A 17,597-nucleotide genomic window follows, 5' to 3' on the forward strand; every position below is an offset into this window, starting at 1 on the left:
AAACTAAGCACTCAAACGTTTAAATTGTCTAGACCAATCTCACACTAAAAGCGAGTGAATGCTGGGTTCTAACTCAGATATCATCCCAAAGCCAGGGATCTTTCCGCTGTGCATTTCTTCATCCTTATTTTCCAAAAGAGGGTAAAATGAGTAAACGGGGCCAAGGAAACGGGAGCGTTCTCCAGGTACGGTGAGGGGCGGAGAGAGGCTCGGACATCTTCACGCGGCTGCTCTCCTTGCCGCCGGCAGAGGTCGCTCGAACACAGACTCCGGGGGCCCAGATGCGCGCAGGCGCAAGCGCAGGCGCGCTCGACTCCGCTCACTCCGGCGCGTCGGGCCGGTGGGGGCGGGTTACGCAGAGCGCGCGGCCGTGAGCGGCGCTGGTGGCTGCGGCGGCGGAGCTGCGGACCGGCAGCCGGCGCGGGTCTCTGGTAAGCGAAGCGCCGCGCACTGCTGAGCCCGCCGCCCGCCGTGGAGCCATGGAGATCGGCACCGAGATTAGCCGCAAGATCCGGGTGAGGCCCGTGTCGGGCGGGGACGGGAAGCCGGGCCTCAAAGGGCAGGGGTTGTCAGGAGTAACGGAGACTTCGGGGCCCGGCCTGAACGCCGCGGCCTAGTCGCCGCCGGAGGTTCTGGACGGACTGTGGGACCGCCTCGGACCCGGGCGCGGAGGAGGCCTCGGAGAGAGCGGCGGGCGAGCGGGGCCGCGGCTGGAGAAAGCCGCCGGGAGCGGAAGGAGGCGTGGAGGGCCGGGCGGGAGGCGCGCTCGGCCGCGGGTGGAGGGGGCGCCGCGGGGACGGGGGAGGGGGCCCGGGCGCCGCCCCACCCCCACCTGGGCGCCGAGGGGCGGGAGGTGCGCGCAGTCGCCGAGTTGCCTCTGCGTTATGGGGCCCGCGGGTTTTCCTCCTTTCTCACCCGCACGTTTGTCTTTTTCCCCCCCATCAGAGTGCCATTAAGGGGAAATTGCAAGAATTAGGAGCTTATGTTGGTAAGTTTTTTTGTTGTTGACCTAGTAGAATTTACAGTTAGCTGCTAATTGAATTTTAGTGGATGCATTTTTCCCCCACCGTACCTTTTGACTTTGGAGAGAGCTCGTTTTACATTCAAATCCGGTACTCCCTGGTTGGTTCTTTTATTTAGTCTTTTCTTAAGGGCGTTATATGCAACCTTGGGTTTTTTTGGTTTGTTTTTATTCTCCAAAACGCCCCATGGCGTTTTTAAAATTGTTTATAGCTTTCTCTCTCTGGAAGCTGTGTCATATTTTCCATAATATTGATCTGATTCTTACTTTGTTTTTCTTATTTTCCTTACCTTTTGATCTTCTTGTTTCAGAACCATTATTTTGCATATGAATGTTTTCTGAGCTTTGCCTCTGTCTTGGTTCAGTGAGTTTTATTTTCAGATCTCTTTGTTTTTACTGTCCCTTCTCCAACCGCATACAGTAAGGCGTTCTTTTTTCTTTATTCTTTCGTGATTTATAATTTGAGTGTTTACCCTGGGTCAGGCAGTGTGTGTAACCGTTGTCTATACGCCTTAGGTCATGGTAATACCCAAGAGAACACTGAGGTAAGTGGGAATAACCCTCCTTGTACAAACAAGGAAACTGAGGTTTTGAGTGCTTGCTTGAGCAGTGCTTTATGGGTTCAGATCTAGGCCTCTTGGGCTCCAAAGCTTAGCCTCCGGTAAAAGTAATAGCTAGCATTACAGCAGTGGTTCTTAAGGTGTGAGACATGCCAAGGATCTCTGAAGTCAAAACCGTTTTCGTAGTAATAGTGACAGGGTGCTTGTCGTTTTCGCTGCAGACATTTGGATGGGGCAGATGGTCAGTTAAACTGCTGGTACCTTAGCCTGAGTTAAGATCTTGTACCAAACTCTATGACCAGTCATAGTCATACCCTTCCACTTGGAATTTTTTTTATTAAAAAATTTTTTTTTTAATGTTTTATTTATTACTGAGAGAGAGAGACAGCGTGAGCAGGGGAGGGTCAGAGAGAGAGAGAGGGAGATACAAAATCCGAAACAGTCTCCAGGCTCTGAGCTAGCTGTCAGCAGAGCCGGACACAGGGTTCGAACCCACGAACCGTGAGATCATGACCTGAGCCGAAGTCAGCCGCCTAACTGACTGAGCCACCCAGGTGCCTCGGGATTTTTTTTTTTTCTTTTTTAAAGCCATTTTCATTTAAGAATATAATTAAGGGGGAGGGGGTGCCTGGATTGCTCAATCGTTTTAAGTGCCCTACTTTTGATCTCTGTTTAGCCTTGATGGAAGAGTCACAAAGTTGAGCCCCGCATTGGGCTCTGCGCTGGGTGCTGCCTGCTTAAAATATGTGTACATTGATAATTTGGGAAGCAGTAAAAATCTTTTATAAACCTTGCCCCTTGACTACATCTTTTTAATGTGTGGTCTAAGAAAATACGAATTACTCATAAACTACTTGTGCTGTAAGTTAAAGCGGGATGGATTGTCTAAATGGAAAGGATTTGTGTGATTGAGTTGAGAACTAAACTTAGCCACCTTTTTATGGAACATTTTTTTCCCCCATGTTTGTTTATTTTTGAGAGAGCACATTGCATATGGGGGGGGAAGCAGAGAAGGGAGAGAGAATCCTAAGCAGGGGCTCCAAAAGTGAGATGATGACCTGACCCAAAATGAAGAGTTAGATGCTTTACCAACTGAGCCACCCAGGCACCCCATGGAACATTATTTTTATATTATGACAAGCTAGATATATACACTTGGGTGTTTGGCAGACATTTTCTTAAAAGAGACAAAGGAAAAAAAACTGATAAGCTTTGTCGCCAGTGACAAAGGTTGAGCTTTCAAATGAGAATTAGAATTCTGAAAAATTTGTGTCTGCTTTTGTGAACTTGAAAGTTTCCCAGTACTTAAAAGAATTTCTGGAGCACCTAGGTGGCGCTCTTCCTGCTTGGATTCTCTCTCTCCCTCCCTCCCTCCCCCCCTTCCCCTCCCTCTTCTCCCCTCCCCGCTTCTCCCCTGCCCTTGTGTGTACTCACTCTCAAACATTTAAGATGAAGAATTTCTGAAGATATTAACAGATGACTCTTTTATAGCTCGGTAAGCCAGTATTTTTTTTCTTTTTATAAAAATATTTTTTTTTTTTTTAATTTTTATTTATTTCTAGGAGAGGGAGAGAGAGACAGCGTGAGCAGGGGAGGGTCAGAGAGAGAGGGAGTGACAGACTCTGAAACAGGCTCCAGGCTCTGAGCTGGGCAGTCAGCACAGAGCCCGACGCGGGGCTCGAACCCACGAACCGCGAGATCATGACCCAAGCGAAAGTCGGACGCTTAACCGACTAAGCCACCCAGGCGCCCCTATAAAAATATTTTTAATATTTATTTATTTTTGAGAGAAAGAGTGTGATCAGGGGAGGGTCAGAGAGAGAGGGAGACACAGAACCTGAAGGAGGCTCCAGGCCTTGAGCGGTCAGCAGAGAGTCCAGCGTGAGGCTCAAACTCATGAACTGCGAGATCATGACCTGAGCTGAAGTTGGACACTTAACCGACTGAGACATCTAGGCCCCCTGAGCCAGTGTTTTTTCAAATGACCAATGCATGATGTTACAGAATTATACAGGGGAAAAAGATAACATTAAATGTGCAGGATGGGGGCTCAATCATTTGGGCTTCTGACTTTGACGTAGGTCATGATCTCAAGGTTCATGAGTTTGAGCCTCGATTCCAGGGCTCTTCACTGACAGCTCTCAGCTTGCTTTGGATTCTGTCTCTCTCTGCCCTTCCCCCCCACTCTCTCAAAATTAAACATTAAAAAAATAGAAGTAGAGGATGGATCAAGGGATTTTTATGTAACAGTTATAAAAAGGTCATTGATAGAGTTTTAGATTTCTTATTGCTGCTAACCTTTAACAAAGTACCACTTGTAGGGGTGCCTGGGTGGCTCAGTTGGTTAAGCATCCAACTTTGGCTCAGGTCATGATCTGGCTGTCCATGAGTTTGAGCCTGTCATCAGGCTCTGTGCTGACAGCTCTGAGCCTGGAGCCTACTATGGATTCTGTCTCCTCCTCTCTCTGCCCCTCCCCCACTTGTTTTTGTGCTTGCATTGTCTCTCTCTCTGTCAGTCAAAAAAAATAAAACAAGATTAGAACTCCACTGAAATCTGTCCCAGTGATTAACATTTTAGCTTCTTAATTTGTGTCTGTTGCTTTTTTTATTTTTAGAGAGAGAGTACGAGTGAGGTAGTGGGACAGATGGGGTGGGGGAATGGAATCTTAAGCCCGCTTCATGTGGAGCCTGACATGGGGCTGGATCCCATGACCCTGGAATCATGAGTCAGACCCTCAACCAACTGAGCCACCCAGGTGCCCCTGTTTGTGTCTGCTTCTTGACTGGAAGTTTCTTGAGGGCAGAGACTTAATATTTGTTATTTCCTAATGGCCTAGCAGAGAGTGTGATTTTTTAAATATAGAAATGTCAATTAATTAGTAAAGGGTTACCATTAGACTGTTTGAAATAGAAGTATACATTATTTAGGTTACAATTAACTACCTGATTGTATGTTTGTGCATCATTGTTCTTCTGGAAAAGGTGACTTTCCAATTTCTTTTTTTTGTATAAGAAAGACTCCTAGAAACCTTTAAGGTTATAGAAACTGTCCTTTAATAAATATTTGAATATCTGTTTTTAATGTATTGGGTGGGATACAAAAGTGAACAAGTCTTTGTTAAGAGTGATAACTTCTCATTTGTGTTTAAAATGGAGCAAGTTAGTGGAATGTCCATTACAATTCAAAAGTCTTTCATTCACGTGTTATTTTCTTTATTTTTTACTTAAAAATTTTTTTAAATATAGTTGATGATTTTATTCACATCGTAGAAGGCTGAGCATAAACCTTCAAAACTCTCACTTTTTTCTCCAGTGTACAGACTTCAAATAAATTTGAGAAATCAGAATTCTGTAAAAATATATCATGAACACATTAATTTTTCATTAGATTCTTATTTCTTGTTTTGTAACCTGAGAAAACTATGAATTTCTAATGACTTTGTTGAACGTAATTGGTTATATGTTAAACTATGCATATTTAAAGTGTATATCTTGGTATGTTTTGACAAATATACACGATAATCAGACTAATGAACATATTCACCACTTCCAAAAGTTCCCTTGCCTTTCTTTGTATCTCCCTTTTCCTTGCTTTGACCCTGTTCTGAAGCAACAACTGATCTTGCAAAGAATTTTAGAAAATGCAAACTAATAGTGACAGGAAAGCACATTTTCACCATTGACATGATGGAGAAAATATGTGAAGGCTGGCAAAGCATTCTGACTTTTTTGTTGACCTTCCCTGGGTTACCAGTGGTAGTTTATTGTAGGTAGGTACACTTTGTGTAAATATGCTATCAGCCTTATTTACTGCAATTTACAGAAAACAATAGGAAGTTTTTGATACTCTACAAAGAAAATAAATGACTAGCTTTTTTGTTCTCACTTGTATTTCCTCACATCGTATTGCATAATTTCATTAAATATTCAGATTTCTCCAACAAAAGAAAACGGCAACCTACTGAATGGGAGAAGATATCTGCAAATGATAATATCTGATAAGGGGTTCATATGCAAAATATGTAAAAAAAAAAAAAAAACCTTCTAATTCAACACTCCAAAAAAAAAAAAAAAACCCTCAAACACCAAATCCATTTTAAAAATGGACAGAAGGAGGCACCTGGGTTGCTCAGTCGGTTGAGTATCTGACTCTTTCTTGGTTTTGGCTCAGGTCATGATCTCCGTGGTTTATGAGTTTGAGCCTCGCATTGGGCTCTGCTGACAGCACGGAGCCTGCTTTGGATTCTCTCTTCCTTTCTCTCTGCTCCTTCCCTTTTTGTGTGCTTTCTCTCTCTGTCAAAATAAATACACTTGAAAAAGTAAAAGTGAACAGAGGACCTGAATAGACATTTTTCCAAAGATCTGCAGATAACCAGCAGACACATGGAAAGATGCTTAGCATCTTTAATCAGGGAAATGCAAATCAACCATAGATATCACCTTATACCTGTCAAAATGTCTAGAATCAAAGAGACAAGCTTGGCAAGGGTACAGAGAAAAAGGAACCCTCATGCACTGTTGGTGGAAATACAATTTGGTGCAGCCACTATGGAAAACAGTGCGGAGGTTCCTCAAAAAATTAGAAATATCATATGATCTAGTAATTCCACTATTGGGTTTCTACCCAAAGAAAACAAAACCACTAATATGAAAAGATACGTACAACTGTATGTTATACTGCAGCGTTATTTACAATAGCCAAGATATGGAAGCAGACCAAGTGCCCATTGATAGATGATGGATAAAGGTGTGATATGTATAAATATACACATATGTGTGTATATATTTATAATGGAACATTACTCAGCCATAAAAAATGAGATCTTGCCATTTACAATGTGGATGAACCTAGAGGATATTAATGCTAAGTGAAATAAAATCACAGAGAGAAAGACAATTACTATATGATTTAGCTTATATGTGGAATCTAAAAAATAAAGCAGGGGTGCCTGGCTGCCTCAGTCAGTAGAGCATGCAATTCTTGATCTCAGGGTTTTGAGTATGAACCCCACATTGAGTGTAGAAATATAAAAAACTAAAAACATACAACTCAGACTCTTAGATACAGAGAACAAATTGGTGGTTGCTAGAGGGGAGGTAGGTGAGGAATGAGTGAACCAGATTAAGGGGATTAACAGGTACAAATTTCTAGTTCTAACATAAGTCACATAGATGAGAAGTAACAATGTAGGGAGTATAGTCAGCATTATAATAACATTGTATGGTGACAGATGGCCACTATACTCAGCATGGTGAGCATTGGATAACTTAAAGAATTGCCAAATTAGTATGTTGTACACCTGAAACTAATATAACATGTTAATCAGGCTTCAATAAAATAAAAACCCTGATGTCTTGATCCTACTGTCCAGTATTGTAATTTATTGAGGGGGAGCTTGGACATAAGCAGATTTTTTAAAGCTCCCCAGCAGATTCTAACGTGAAATTAAATTTGAGAATCTCTCTATAGCAGCTGCTTAGCTAGTGTTACCTGCATGTTATTATACTGGAAATTAGGAAAGGTTTTAATTCTGTTGAGATTTGATTTTTTGTAGCACTTGAGGTGTCTGAGTGTGTTTGGTGAGGCAGAAGTGGCTAATTTATTTTGACTATGACTATTTATCTTTACTTCAGTACACCTTATAAATACTACTTTTTCTAGGTCTGTCACGATAGGATAGCTTGTATAGTGCATTTTGCATCTGGATTTTCACTTGACTCCTAATAATTGTAATGTTCAGACAGGGTTGCCACCTAGTTTCCTAAAATTTCTTTGCAACATTTTTTTTGTTAGTATAAAATTGCAGGAGATTTAAATGTCTATTAACATAAAGTGAATAAGTCCGTTGTATCTTCATGCTACTAGAGCAGTAAAAAAAATTTAGATTTCTGTTTCCATAATTTCTGAGTTTTTTGTGCTTTTCTTGAACTTGGTTTTTGATATTTCTCCTTGAAACAAATGAATGGAGTTTTTTTGTTTTTGTTTTTGGCCTAAGAGTATTTTTGAAATGAGCCTTTCTGCTTACTTAAAAATAGGAATATTTTAGATATTAAATCTGAAGGACTTTTTTTGATCGGGATTAGAGTCCCCGATAAATGGCTTTTGCTTCCTTATCTGCTTCCTGTGGTGGTTTTTTCTTTTGATCCTAGACCTCACCTTCATGATCATTGTGTAGGAGGGTATGAGGATAAAACAGTGAGTGAAGTTGAAATTATTTAAATTTAAAATTAAAAATTTTAAACAACGTAGTGTTTTCGGGTGGTTTTAAGTTAATTTGATGTTGCTACAAGTTTATTAACCCTGAGATAATAGAAATCTGCCTTTACTGAGGATAAAGATGTTCTCTTGAGAAAGGAGAATCATTTTGAAGCATAAAAAAAACAAAAACATACAAAACTCAGTTATTATTCTTGAGGAATGTCCATTTGCTTTTTGGAAGCATTGCTGAGATTGATGAGCATTAATTAAGATAAAAAGGAAATGAGTATACTCTCAAGTTTGATACTGTAATTCAGAATATCTAGTTTTATAAGGATTTTTTATTCCTAATTCCCATCCTTACTAATAATTGAAACACCTGTGTAATGAAGAAGAAAAGAAAGGTACACTTTTTTGTCCAACATAATTCTAGTAGAGCTGAGATGTTAATTCTTAGAGCTATATATATTTTCAAGTACACTAACTTTTTAGAAGACCATACTGAGGAAAACATAAAAAGATTTTTATATACTTTTCCTTTTAACTAGATGAAGAACTTCCTGATTACATTATGGTGATGGTGGCCAACAAGAAAAGTCAGGACCAAATGACAGAGGACCTGTCCCTGTTTCTAGGGAACAACACAATTCGATTCACCGTATGGTATGTTTCTGAATTTTTACCCCTTAGACCAAAGTTCGGCACAAGTCAGAGTAGGTATTCTGTCTGAGAAGAGGTTCTTGACAGCAGAGGCAGATTCTGTGGAGAGGCAGGTAGTGAGCCCTGAGAGCACAGTCTCTGGAGCCAGACTGCTGAGATTAAACCCCGGATCTGCTTCTTGCCTTGGTTTTTCCATTTGTACAATGGGATTAATAAATCCCCTTCATAGGACTGTTGTAAGGATTAAACGAAATAATGCACGTAATGTATTTATACCTGTGCCTGGGCTGTGCCTGGCCCATTGCAAGTTCTTAGTCTGTGTTAACTGTAGTTATTGTTTCTTTTGTAAACCTTTGCATCTCTTATTCTTTTCCCTGAGCTGAAACCAGTTACATATATTTGGGGTGCTGAGTTGACTTCCTAAATTGCTTTCTCTAATGAGTTAACCTTTAGAGGGCAAAGATTTTGGACAAAATTTCAAATCATTTTTAAAAGTTTGGAACCTTCTGAAGTTTGGAATTATAAAAAGACAATTTTATGTTCAAATATAAATTCATGTTATAATTTTCCATATCCTTTTTCAAACTAGCATAAGCCTTTTAGTTGATAATATGGACAAAAAGCATAAGATTCATTTAAGAAGGCAAGCCAGGTTCTGGTACCATGTTTGAGATAGAGTGAGGGTGGGGGAGGTAATGATGTAGCTGAGAATAGATCAGGAAGTACTCCAAAAGCACCCTCACTCTGGGAACCACCAATTACAGAACAGGTTGATAATGGAGCAAAAGTTGAGCAAGCAGAGTAGCCTGCTTACTTTGCACAGCAGGAGACTGGGAGAGGTTAATAGGTGCTAAAGAGCGATATGAAACTGGTTAACTTCGTCTTGCCTTTAAACCAGTGTATCTTGAAGGTGTTTTTACCCCATTGGGCTACTATATGCTTTCTCAGTCTTGTGAAGTTTTCTTGAAATTGGAAACAGAATTCTCTGTGTTTATATTACACAGTTTTGAAGAACATTCAGTACAGTAGTTGATCCTCAAATGTTTTGGAACATCTACTACCGCAGTGTGGGTGACCTAACCCACTTGTTACACTTAGTCCCAAGAATTAAAAGAAAAAAAAAAAAAAGAGAGACTGGAACTTTTGACTGAGGAAATTATCATCCATGAGTACTTTTTTTAATTTTTAATATACAATCCAGGTATTTTATTTTATATACATGTTTTATGACTTGACTTTTGGTTCAACCTTGGTATCACTTTGGGTTTGAGCCCTGCTAGTATAATATGGGAGATTGACCTAGTAGGTCCTTCTTAGTTAACCTGATGGAATACTTGAGACAAATTTTTTATATAAAGGACTAAATGGATTTGAATTTAAAATCAAATTAATTCAACTTTCTCGTCTTGCCATAAATTCAGTTCCTTAACATGTACTGATGCAAGTTATGGTGTCGCTGTTTTTGCACTTTATTTTCTTAAGTGTTAATTCACCAGCCTGAAATGGACTGTTCTGCAGTAACTGTGTCCAAGGGGACAGTAGCGTGTGACTGGTTTCTGGGTGAAACATTATTAATGAGATATTTCTGGTATTTTCACAAAGCCTGCTGAAAGGATTTATAAGGCAAATTTGCCTTGTATGTAACTATTAAAACAGGTTATATAATAAGCAAGATTGTAGTCTATACTTGTTTATAGCACTAGTTTTGTAAATAATAGTTACAGTGAAATATACTTTAAGGTTATTTTTAAGTTTTTTTGCCTTTCAGAATTAAGTTGTTCCAGAAACCATATAGATACAACAAACTGCTTAAATGATTATAATAATGAGCTGTACTATATATTTGTGATGTTGTATCTTCTTTGAGCCCAAGCTACGTTGAGTCTTTAATTTTAGTCTTGTTTATCTATTAAGTATCATTTAGTACCATTATATCTGAAGATAGATTCTATAATGTGATCAAATTTCAAGTGACAAGATAAAATTTTTCTTGATTAAAGGAAGTTTGATATTTTTTTTATTTCAGGCTTCATGGTGTATTAGATAAACTACGCTCTGTTACAACTGGTAAGATTCATTAAAATTCTGGGCTTTACCATAGCATTTTCTTTCTAAAGCTATATATACTACTTTGGGAAAAATTCCATAAATTTGAAAACAGTAGTTCACTCAAACTTTCTTAGGAAGCCTATGACTTATGAATTCAAGAGCAATAAATTTAACATATTTAAAGATAATTTACTTAAAAAGTTTTTTTTAATGTTTTATTTATTTCTGAGAGAGAGAGAGAACAGGGGAGGGTCAGAGAGAGAGGGAGACACAGAATCTGAAGCAGGCTCCAGGCTCTGAGCTGTCAGCACAGAGCCCGATGCGGGGCTCGAACCCACAAACCGTGAGATCATTACCTGAGCCGAAGTCAGACACTTAACTGACTGAGCCACCCAGGTGCCCCTTAAAGATAATTTAAACAGTGGAAAAAAGGGTGCCTGGGTGGCTTAGTTGGTTAAATGTCCCACTCTTGATTTTGGCCTGGGTCATGATCTCATGGTTTGTGAGTTTGAGCCCCGTGGCAGGCTCTGTGCTGACAGCAGGATGGGGAGTGTGTCTGTCTCTCCTCAAAAATAAGTAACCTTACATAAACAAAGGAAGGGAAACTATGCAGTTTACGCTAAGGAAATAATTGTAGATGTGTGCAATGACTTAGCTTCAAGGATATTTTAATATTTTGTAATCGAAAACTGTAAGTTTAGTAATAGCAAATTGAAATAATTATAACGTTACTATGTATGGAATATTATTCAGCTATTCAGCCAATACTGGAACAACACGTGTTGCATTTAAATTGGTGATGAAGACGGGGAAGTTTCAGAGTAATAAATAATAGCTTAAAAGGACTATGTGTTTTTCTTTCCAGATCCCTCCAGTCTAAAGTCTTCTGATACCAACATCTTTGATAATAACGTGTCTTCAAACAAGAGTGGTTTCGGTCGGGGAGATGAGAGAAGGCATGAAGCTGCAGTGCCACCACTTGCGCTTGCTAGCACAAGACCTGAGAAGAGAGATTCCAGGGTTTCTGCTAGTTCACAGGAGCAGAAAACCACTAATGTTAGGTAAGAGTCCTCTGAGGACCTGCTGTGGGTAGATGGGTACGTGTATGTGACATTTACATTGGTTTTTATATCTTTAAATTTCTGTTTTCAGAAATTTTTGGAAATACTGAGATGGTCATGAACAATTTTTTTGAATGAAATAATAAGACTAAAGTATGATTATCTTTTATCTCATATAGTAAATCAAAGTTTTAAAATAAGAATGCAGTTCTAGAGTAGTTTTTAATGGAACCTTAAAGGGAGTATCTACATTGTTTCATTAAAATTTAAGTATTTGGAGATTTAAAGATACTGCTCTAAGTTGATTATAATTCTTTGTTTTTTAAAAAAATAGACAGACTTATGATGATGGAGCTGCAACCCGATTAATGTCAACTGTGAAGCCTCTGAGGGAGCCAGCACCCTCTGAAGATGTGATTGATATTAAGCCAGAACCAGATGATCTCATTGATGAAGACCTCAATTTTGTGCAGGAGAATCCCTTATCTCAGAAAAAACCGACGGTGACACTTACATATGGTTCTTCTCGCCCTTCTATTGAAATTTATCGACCACCTGCAAGTCGAAATGCAGATAGTGGTGCTCATTTAAACAGGTTGCAATTTCAGCAGCAACAAAACAGTATTCATGCTGCCAAGCAACCTGATCTACAGAACAGCCGGGTGTATGAAACAGGACGTTTGTGTGAACCGGAAGTGCTTAACAGCTTAGAAGAGACTTACAGTCCCTTCTTCAGAAACAACTCAGAAAAAATGAGTATTGAGGTTTGTATATATTTTAATTTTTTGCAGGCCACGCACCCAACAAACATCCCAACGTGGGGCTCAAACTCAGCGACCCTGAGATTGAGTCACATGTTCTACCAACAGCTGAGTCAGCCAGGCGCCCCTGTATATACTTCTAAATTCTGGCTTTTTAGGCTGAAAATTAGCGGTTCTTAATACTAAATATGAGTGGAATAGCTAAACACGTATTGCAAGTTTACCTAGAACCGATATTTATGCTACTGAATGTACTACACCAGATTTTCTTCTCAGTGACTGGTTTCTATGGATATTTTATATCTTGTTTATTTTCCTGGGATGCCAACATTTGAGATACCTTTTTTGTTGTTTTTTTGTTTTGTTCTGTTACGTTTTGTTTTTCCAATTTGAGATACCTTTAACCTTACCTTATAATACTGGTAGAATTTTAGGTCAGTTTTATTAGATTTTCCACAGCAATTACTAGTAAACAATCAAGTAATTTCATTTTATTAGTTTCTTCAACAGTGTTACATGCTGCTGTTTATAAATGATTGTAAAGCACTAGTTTTTGTTTTAGCTAAGGATTGGCTACTAGGGATAGTTATATTTTTGTAAGCAATCAGGAAATAGCTTATGAATTTTAAATACGATTGACTTTTTCTTGAAAAGAAAAAAAGTACTGTGGTAGATCTTTGTTATTTTCTGAGACTAGGTAAGCGTAAATTTATCTGATTGCAGGAAGAAAACTTTCGGAAGAGAAAGTTGCCTGTGGTAAGTTCAGTTGTTAAAGTAAAAAAATTCAATCATGATGGAGAAGAGGAGGAGGAAGATGATGATTGTGGGTCTCGTACAGGAAGCATCTCCAGCAGTGTGTCAGTGCCAGCAAAGCCTGAAAGGAGGTACCCTGAACATTGTCTGTAAACTAATCTTTAATTGCCTGTTGGAGCTTCTGGGTTTCTTGAAGAGATCATGAGAATAAAAATTTAATAACATAAGACTTTTCCATTGGTTTTTGAGGAACAGATAAATCAAAGAGAAATTGCTTAAAATTGGAGGAGATTGAAAAGAATACTAAAAACTGTAATATAGTGGGGAGGAGGGGGTGATCCAGATTCATTATTTAAAAAGTTAAAAGGTTCCAATCTAGTTGGCATTTCCTAAAAACTATTGCTGGTTTGTTTCAAACCTAAGAAAAGGCTGTAGTAAAGGCCTAATGGATGGCTAGCATGCGAAGAGCGAAAAGCTAAAATTTAATCCAAATGCTTTTAACTTTTAGACCTTCACTTCCACCTTCTAAACAAGCTAACAAGAATCTGATTTTGAAGGCTATATCTGAAGCTCAAGAATCAGTAACAAAAACAACTAACTATTCTACAGGTAATTTAAATGTATTACGTTTCTGTTAAATTAGTTTTGTATACCTCTTGAGGAAACTAGAATTGATTGCTCCCCAAGTTGTGGTGTAATATAAAGACACTTGCCAGATGTCAAGACCAAGAGGAGGTTCAGGGAAGAATGATTGTAAAAAGAGATTTGATCAGTTTGAGGAACTTACAGCTATCTATGAAATTTAATTCTTAGAGCCTTGTGTAATGCCTTTTATTTCCTCTTTCTAGTGTGTATGAAATACAGAATAATTTAAAGGGCATTTTGGTAAAGATGAGTCTTTAATATTCATGGCATTGGAGTCAACATTTTTTTTTTTAATTATTTCTAAGAGAGAGAGACAGCGTGAGCAGGGGAGGGTCAGAGAGAGAGGGAGTGACAGACTCTGAAACAGGCTCCAGGCTCTGAGCTGGCAGTCAGCACAGAGCCCGACGCAGGGCTCGAACCCACGAACCGCGAGATCATGACCTAAGTGAAAGTCGGACGCTTAACCGACTAAGCTACCCAGGCGCCCCTGGAGTCAACATTTGATAGGAATTTATGATGTATAAAAAGGAGCAGAATCGGGTATGAAGAGGCCAGAGGTAGAAAGATATGGCTAGTGTATGAGCACGTTTCCTTTCAGTAGAACCTATTAATGGAATATAAGGCAGAGAATTGATTCATTTGTGAAGTTCCTGCCCCAGTACTAGTGGAAATTCCAAATTATTTTATGAGAGAAGGTAAAGGTTTTGCATGTTTTTAAAACAAGATGAGTCAGCTGTAATCTGACTTTATAGAAAGCTTATTCTGAAATGCAAACCAATTGATAGGTGTCATATTGCCATTAAATTCTGTACTTTGCCCCATGTGCTATAGCCATTGTGTAAGTTTTTCTTTTTTTAATGTTTGTTTATTTTTGAGAGAGAGTGAGTTGGGGAAGGGCAAGGAGAGGGAGAGAGAATCCCAAGTAGGCTCTGCACAGACAATGGGGTTCTAACCCATGGACCGTGAGATCAACCTGAGTCTAAATTAAGAGTCAGATCCTTAACCGACTGAGCCACCCATGAGCCCCAAAACTTTCTGTTAACAGACTGATGATTATTCACTCTGAAAAATTTTTTTTTTTTTTAATATTTTTATTTATTTCTAGGAGAGAGAGAGAGAGAGACAGGGTGAGCAGGGGAGGGTCAGAGAGAGAGGGAGACACAGACTCTGAAATAGGCTCCAGGCTCCGAGCAGGCAGTCAGCACAGAGCCCGACGAGGGGCTCGAACCCACGAACCGAGAGATCATGACCTAAGCGAAAGTCGGACGCTTAACCGACTAAGCCACCCAGGCGCCCCTGAAAAAATTTTTTTTTTTAAGTTTATTTCTTAATTTTGAGAGCATATGTGGAGGGAGGTGGGGAAGGAGAGAGAGGGTGAGAATCTCAAGCAAGCTCTGCACTGAAGGCACGGAGCCCTTGACACAGGGCTCCAACTTGAACTGTGAGATCATGATCTAAGCCAAAATCATGAGTCGGATGCTTTGAGCCAGCCAGGTGCCCCTAAGAAATTTTTTTTTTTTTTGCTATGGATTTGGTGACTGTACTTTAGCATTTTTCTGCTTTTTCATTCTCCTTTGCATCTCTTTGTGACCTTTTCCTAAAGTGAAGGAAATTGTAAGTTAGCAACTTTTAAACAATATAGGCATCTGTTCTCTTCTCATTTAATATTCTTTTTTAATTTTTATTTTGTTTTTTTACTGTTTATTTTTGAGAGATAGGGATACACAGAATCCGAAGCAGGCTCCAGGCTCTGTGCTGCTAGCACAGAGCCCGATGCAGGGCTTGAACCCACAAACCAAGGGATGATGATCTGAGCTGAAGTCAGATGCTTAACTTACTGTGGTACCCAGGCACCCCTGCTTCTCATTTTCTGATTTAACCTTAAACATAAAATAGGTTTTGCCATATAAGATCAGGGTTATTGGACAAAGGCCAACACTAGACCTAATCTTTTTACATTCCCTCTTTTTGTCTGTCTACACTATTGAGTGTTGAGAATTGTAGAGAATTTTTCTCTTTGTGACTTTGAAATTTCCTGTTTTTATATTGATGAGAGATTCCCTTTGTTTTTTGAGAAATAGCATTGAAGTTTTTGTTCTTGACTTCTGTTACGTAGATTACAATTAGACATTGTTTTATGATCATGAAGGAAAATCTAAACTATGTTTGGTTAGGGGGTTCCTGGGTGGCTCAGTCAGTTAACTATCCATCTTCATATCAGGTCACGATCTCATGGTTTGTGAGTTCGAGCCCCACATCAAGCTCTGTGCTGACAGCTCAGAGCCTGGAAACCTGCTTTGGATTATGGCTCCGTCTCTGCCCCTCCCCCACTCGTTTTTTCTCTCTCTCTCTCTCTCTCTCTCTCAAAAATAAACAAATATTAAAAAAACTATAAAGTATGTTTGGTTAAAAATGAATATGTGCGACAGTGTATTTACGGCATGCGGCTTAAAATGTAGAGATTAAGTCTGTTATTGGTCTCTCTGGAATATTGTAAGAAGAAAGGCGGTATCTATGAACTGTTTCAAACTTTTCATGTATCCTAAACCTGAGAAGGCATTTATGTTTAATAGGACATTCACTGTTCAGTTTTGACATATTATTGCATCTGCATTTCTCATCTTTTTTCCTTTTTGTATAAAAGTCTCACAGAAACAGACACTTCCAGTTGCTCCCAGAACTCGAACTTCTCAAGAAGAATTGCTGGCAGAAATGGTCCAGGGGCAAAGCAGGACCCCCAGGATAAGTCCCCCAATTAAAGAAGAGGAAACAAAAGGAGACAATACAGAAAAAGGCCAAGGTAACAATTTGAAGGATATGTCATTCTTTATTGCATGTTTTTCATGAGATGTTAAATATTTGCCACTGGATATTTATGAAATGTTAGTTTTATGAGAAGAATGTTCATTAGGCCCAAAAATAGAATGACAAAGGACCATGAGGAAAGTCTGTACATACACTTTTCAGAATTTTAAGAGTCTTTATTATGAAATTTTTAATGTTTTTTTTTTTTTAATGTTTTTATTTCTGAGAGAGAGAGACAGCATGAGCAGGGGAGGGTCAGAGAGAGAGGGAGATACAGAATCTGAAGCAGGCTCCAGGCTCTGAGCTGGCAGTCAGCACAGAGCCCGACATGGGGCTTGAACCCACAAACCGTGAGATCATGACCTGAGCCGAAGTCGGACACTTAACCAACTGAACCACCCAGGTGCCCCCCAAATTTTTAATGTTCTTAAAAGTGAAAAGAATAGGGCAGGGAATTCTCATGAATCCAGTTACTTTGCCTTAATAATAATTACCAGTATCTTGCTGGTCTTAAGAAAGCTCCTACTTAGAGGTACATAGATGCCTGTGTTTTCTCTTTCCTTTTTCTTAATCTTACTCCTTGTTCTCTTAAACTTGAAATCCTATCTTTAATTTCCCCTTAGCCTTCTTTTACCTGCTAGATCTGCCTTATTGTCCCGGTGGCCCTACTTTATTATCCCCTTGTGTCTGTCATACTGCAGTTAGTCTTGAGCTGATCTTTCTGCTTTCTTTCTCTCCACCCCACCACCCCAACCTCAAGTACAAACAGTTTCCAGTTTAAAATGTGCCTGTGGGGGTGCCTACATGGCTCAGTCATTTGGGTGTTCAGCTGTTGATTTTAGCTAAGGTCATGGTTGATTTTAGCTAAGGTCAAGATCTCAGGGTTGTGTGATAGAGTCCCACATCAAGCTCTGCACTGAATGTGGAGCCTGTTTGGGGTATTCTCTCTCTCTCTGTCTCTCTGTCTCTCTTTCTGTGTCCCTCCCACTTTTGTGTGTGCACACACACTTTCTTGCTCTTTCTCTTTCTCAAAATAAATAAAATTTAAAAAATAAAAAATTACTATTACAAAAAGTATGCAGT

At 39.4% G+C, this 17,597-nt stretch overlaps 1 protein-coding gene across 4 annotated transcripts in view; it reads left to right on the forward strand.

Annotated features, from left to right (window-relative positions):
- Positions 1 to 340: 340 nt before the first annotated feature.
- The window catches only part of ZC3H14 (zinc finger CCCH-type containing 14), a 47,582-nt gene continuing 30,325 nt past the window's right edge, over positions 341 to 17,597 (forward strand). For 2 of the 4 annotated variants that reach the window (XM_039232534.1, XM_039232535.1), the window contains exons 1-9: positions 341 to 515; positions 946 to 988; positions 8,329 to 8,443; positions 10,467 to 10,507; positions 11,355 to 11,550; positions 11,885 to 12,314; positions 13,035 to 13,195; positions 13,573 to 13,673; positions 16,354 to 16,509. In XM_039232534.1, the coding sequence (XP_039088465.1) occupies positions 480 to 515; positions 946 to 988; positions 8,329 to 8,443; positions 10,467 to 10,507; positions 11,355 to 11,550; positions 11,885 to 12,314; positions 13,035 to 13,195; positions 13,573 to 13,673; positions 16,354 to 16,509 (1,279 nt within the window). In that variant the 5' untranslated portion in view covers positions 341 to 479. The remainder of the gene's footprint in view (positions 516 to 945; positions 989 to 8,328; positions 8,444 to 10,466; positions 10,508 to 11,354; positions 11,551 to 11,884; positions 12,315 to 13,034; positions 13,196 to 13,572; positions 13,674 to 16,353; positions 16,510 to 17,597) is intronic. The other 2 variants (XM_039232536.1, XM_039232537.1) reach the window with 1 other exon arrangement.

This window comes from Hyaena hyaena, unplaced genomic scaffold (genome assembly GCF_003009895.1).
Source record: "Hyaena hyaena isolate Hyena2069 unplaced genomic scaffold, ASM300989v1 scaffold_67, whole genome shotgun sequence".
In the NCBI taxonomy this organism is placed as follows: domain Eukaryota; kingdom Metazoa; phylum Chordata; class Mammalia; order Carnivora; family Hyaenidae; genus Hyaena; species Hyaena hyaena.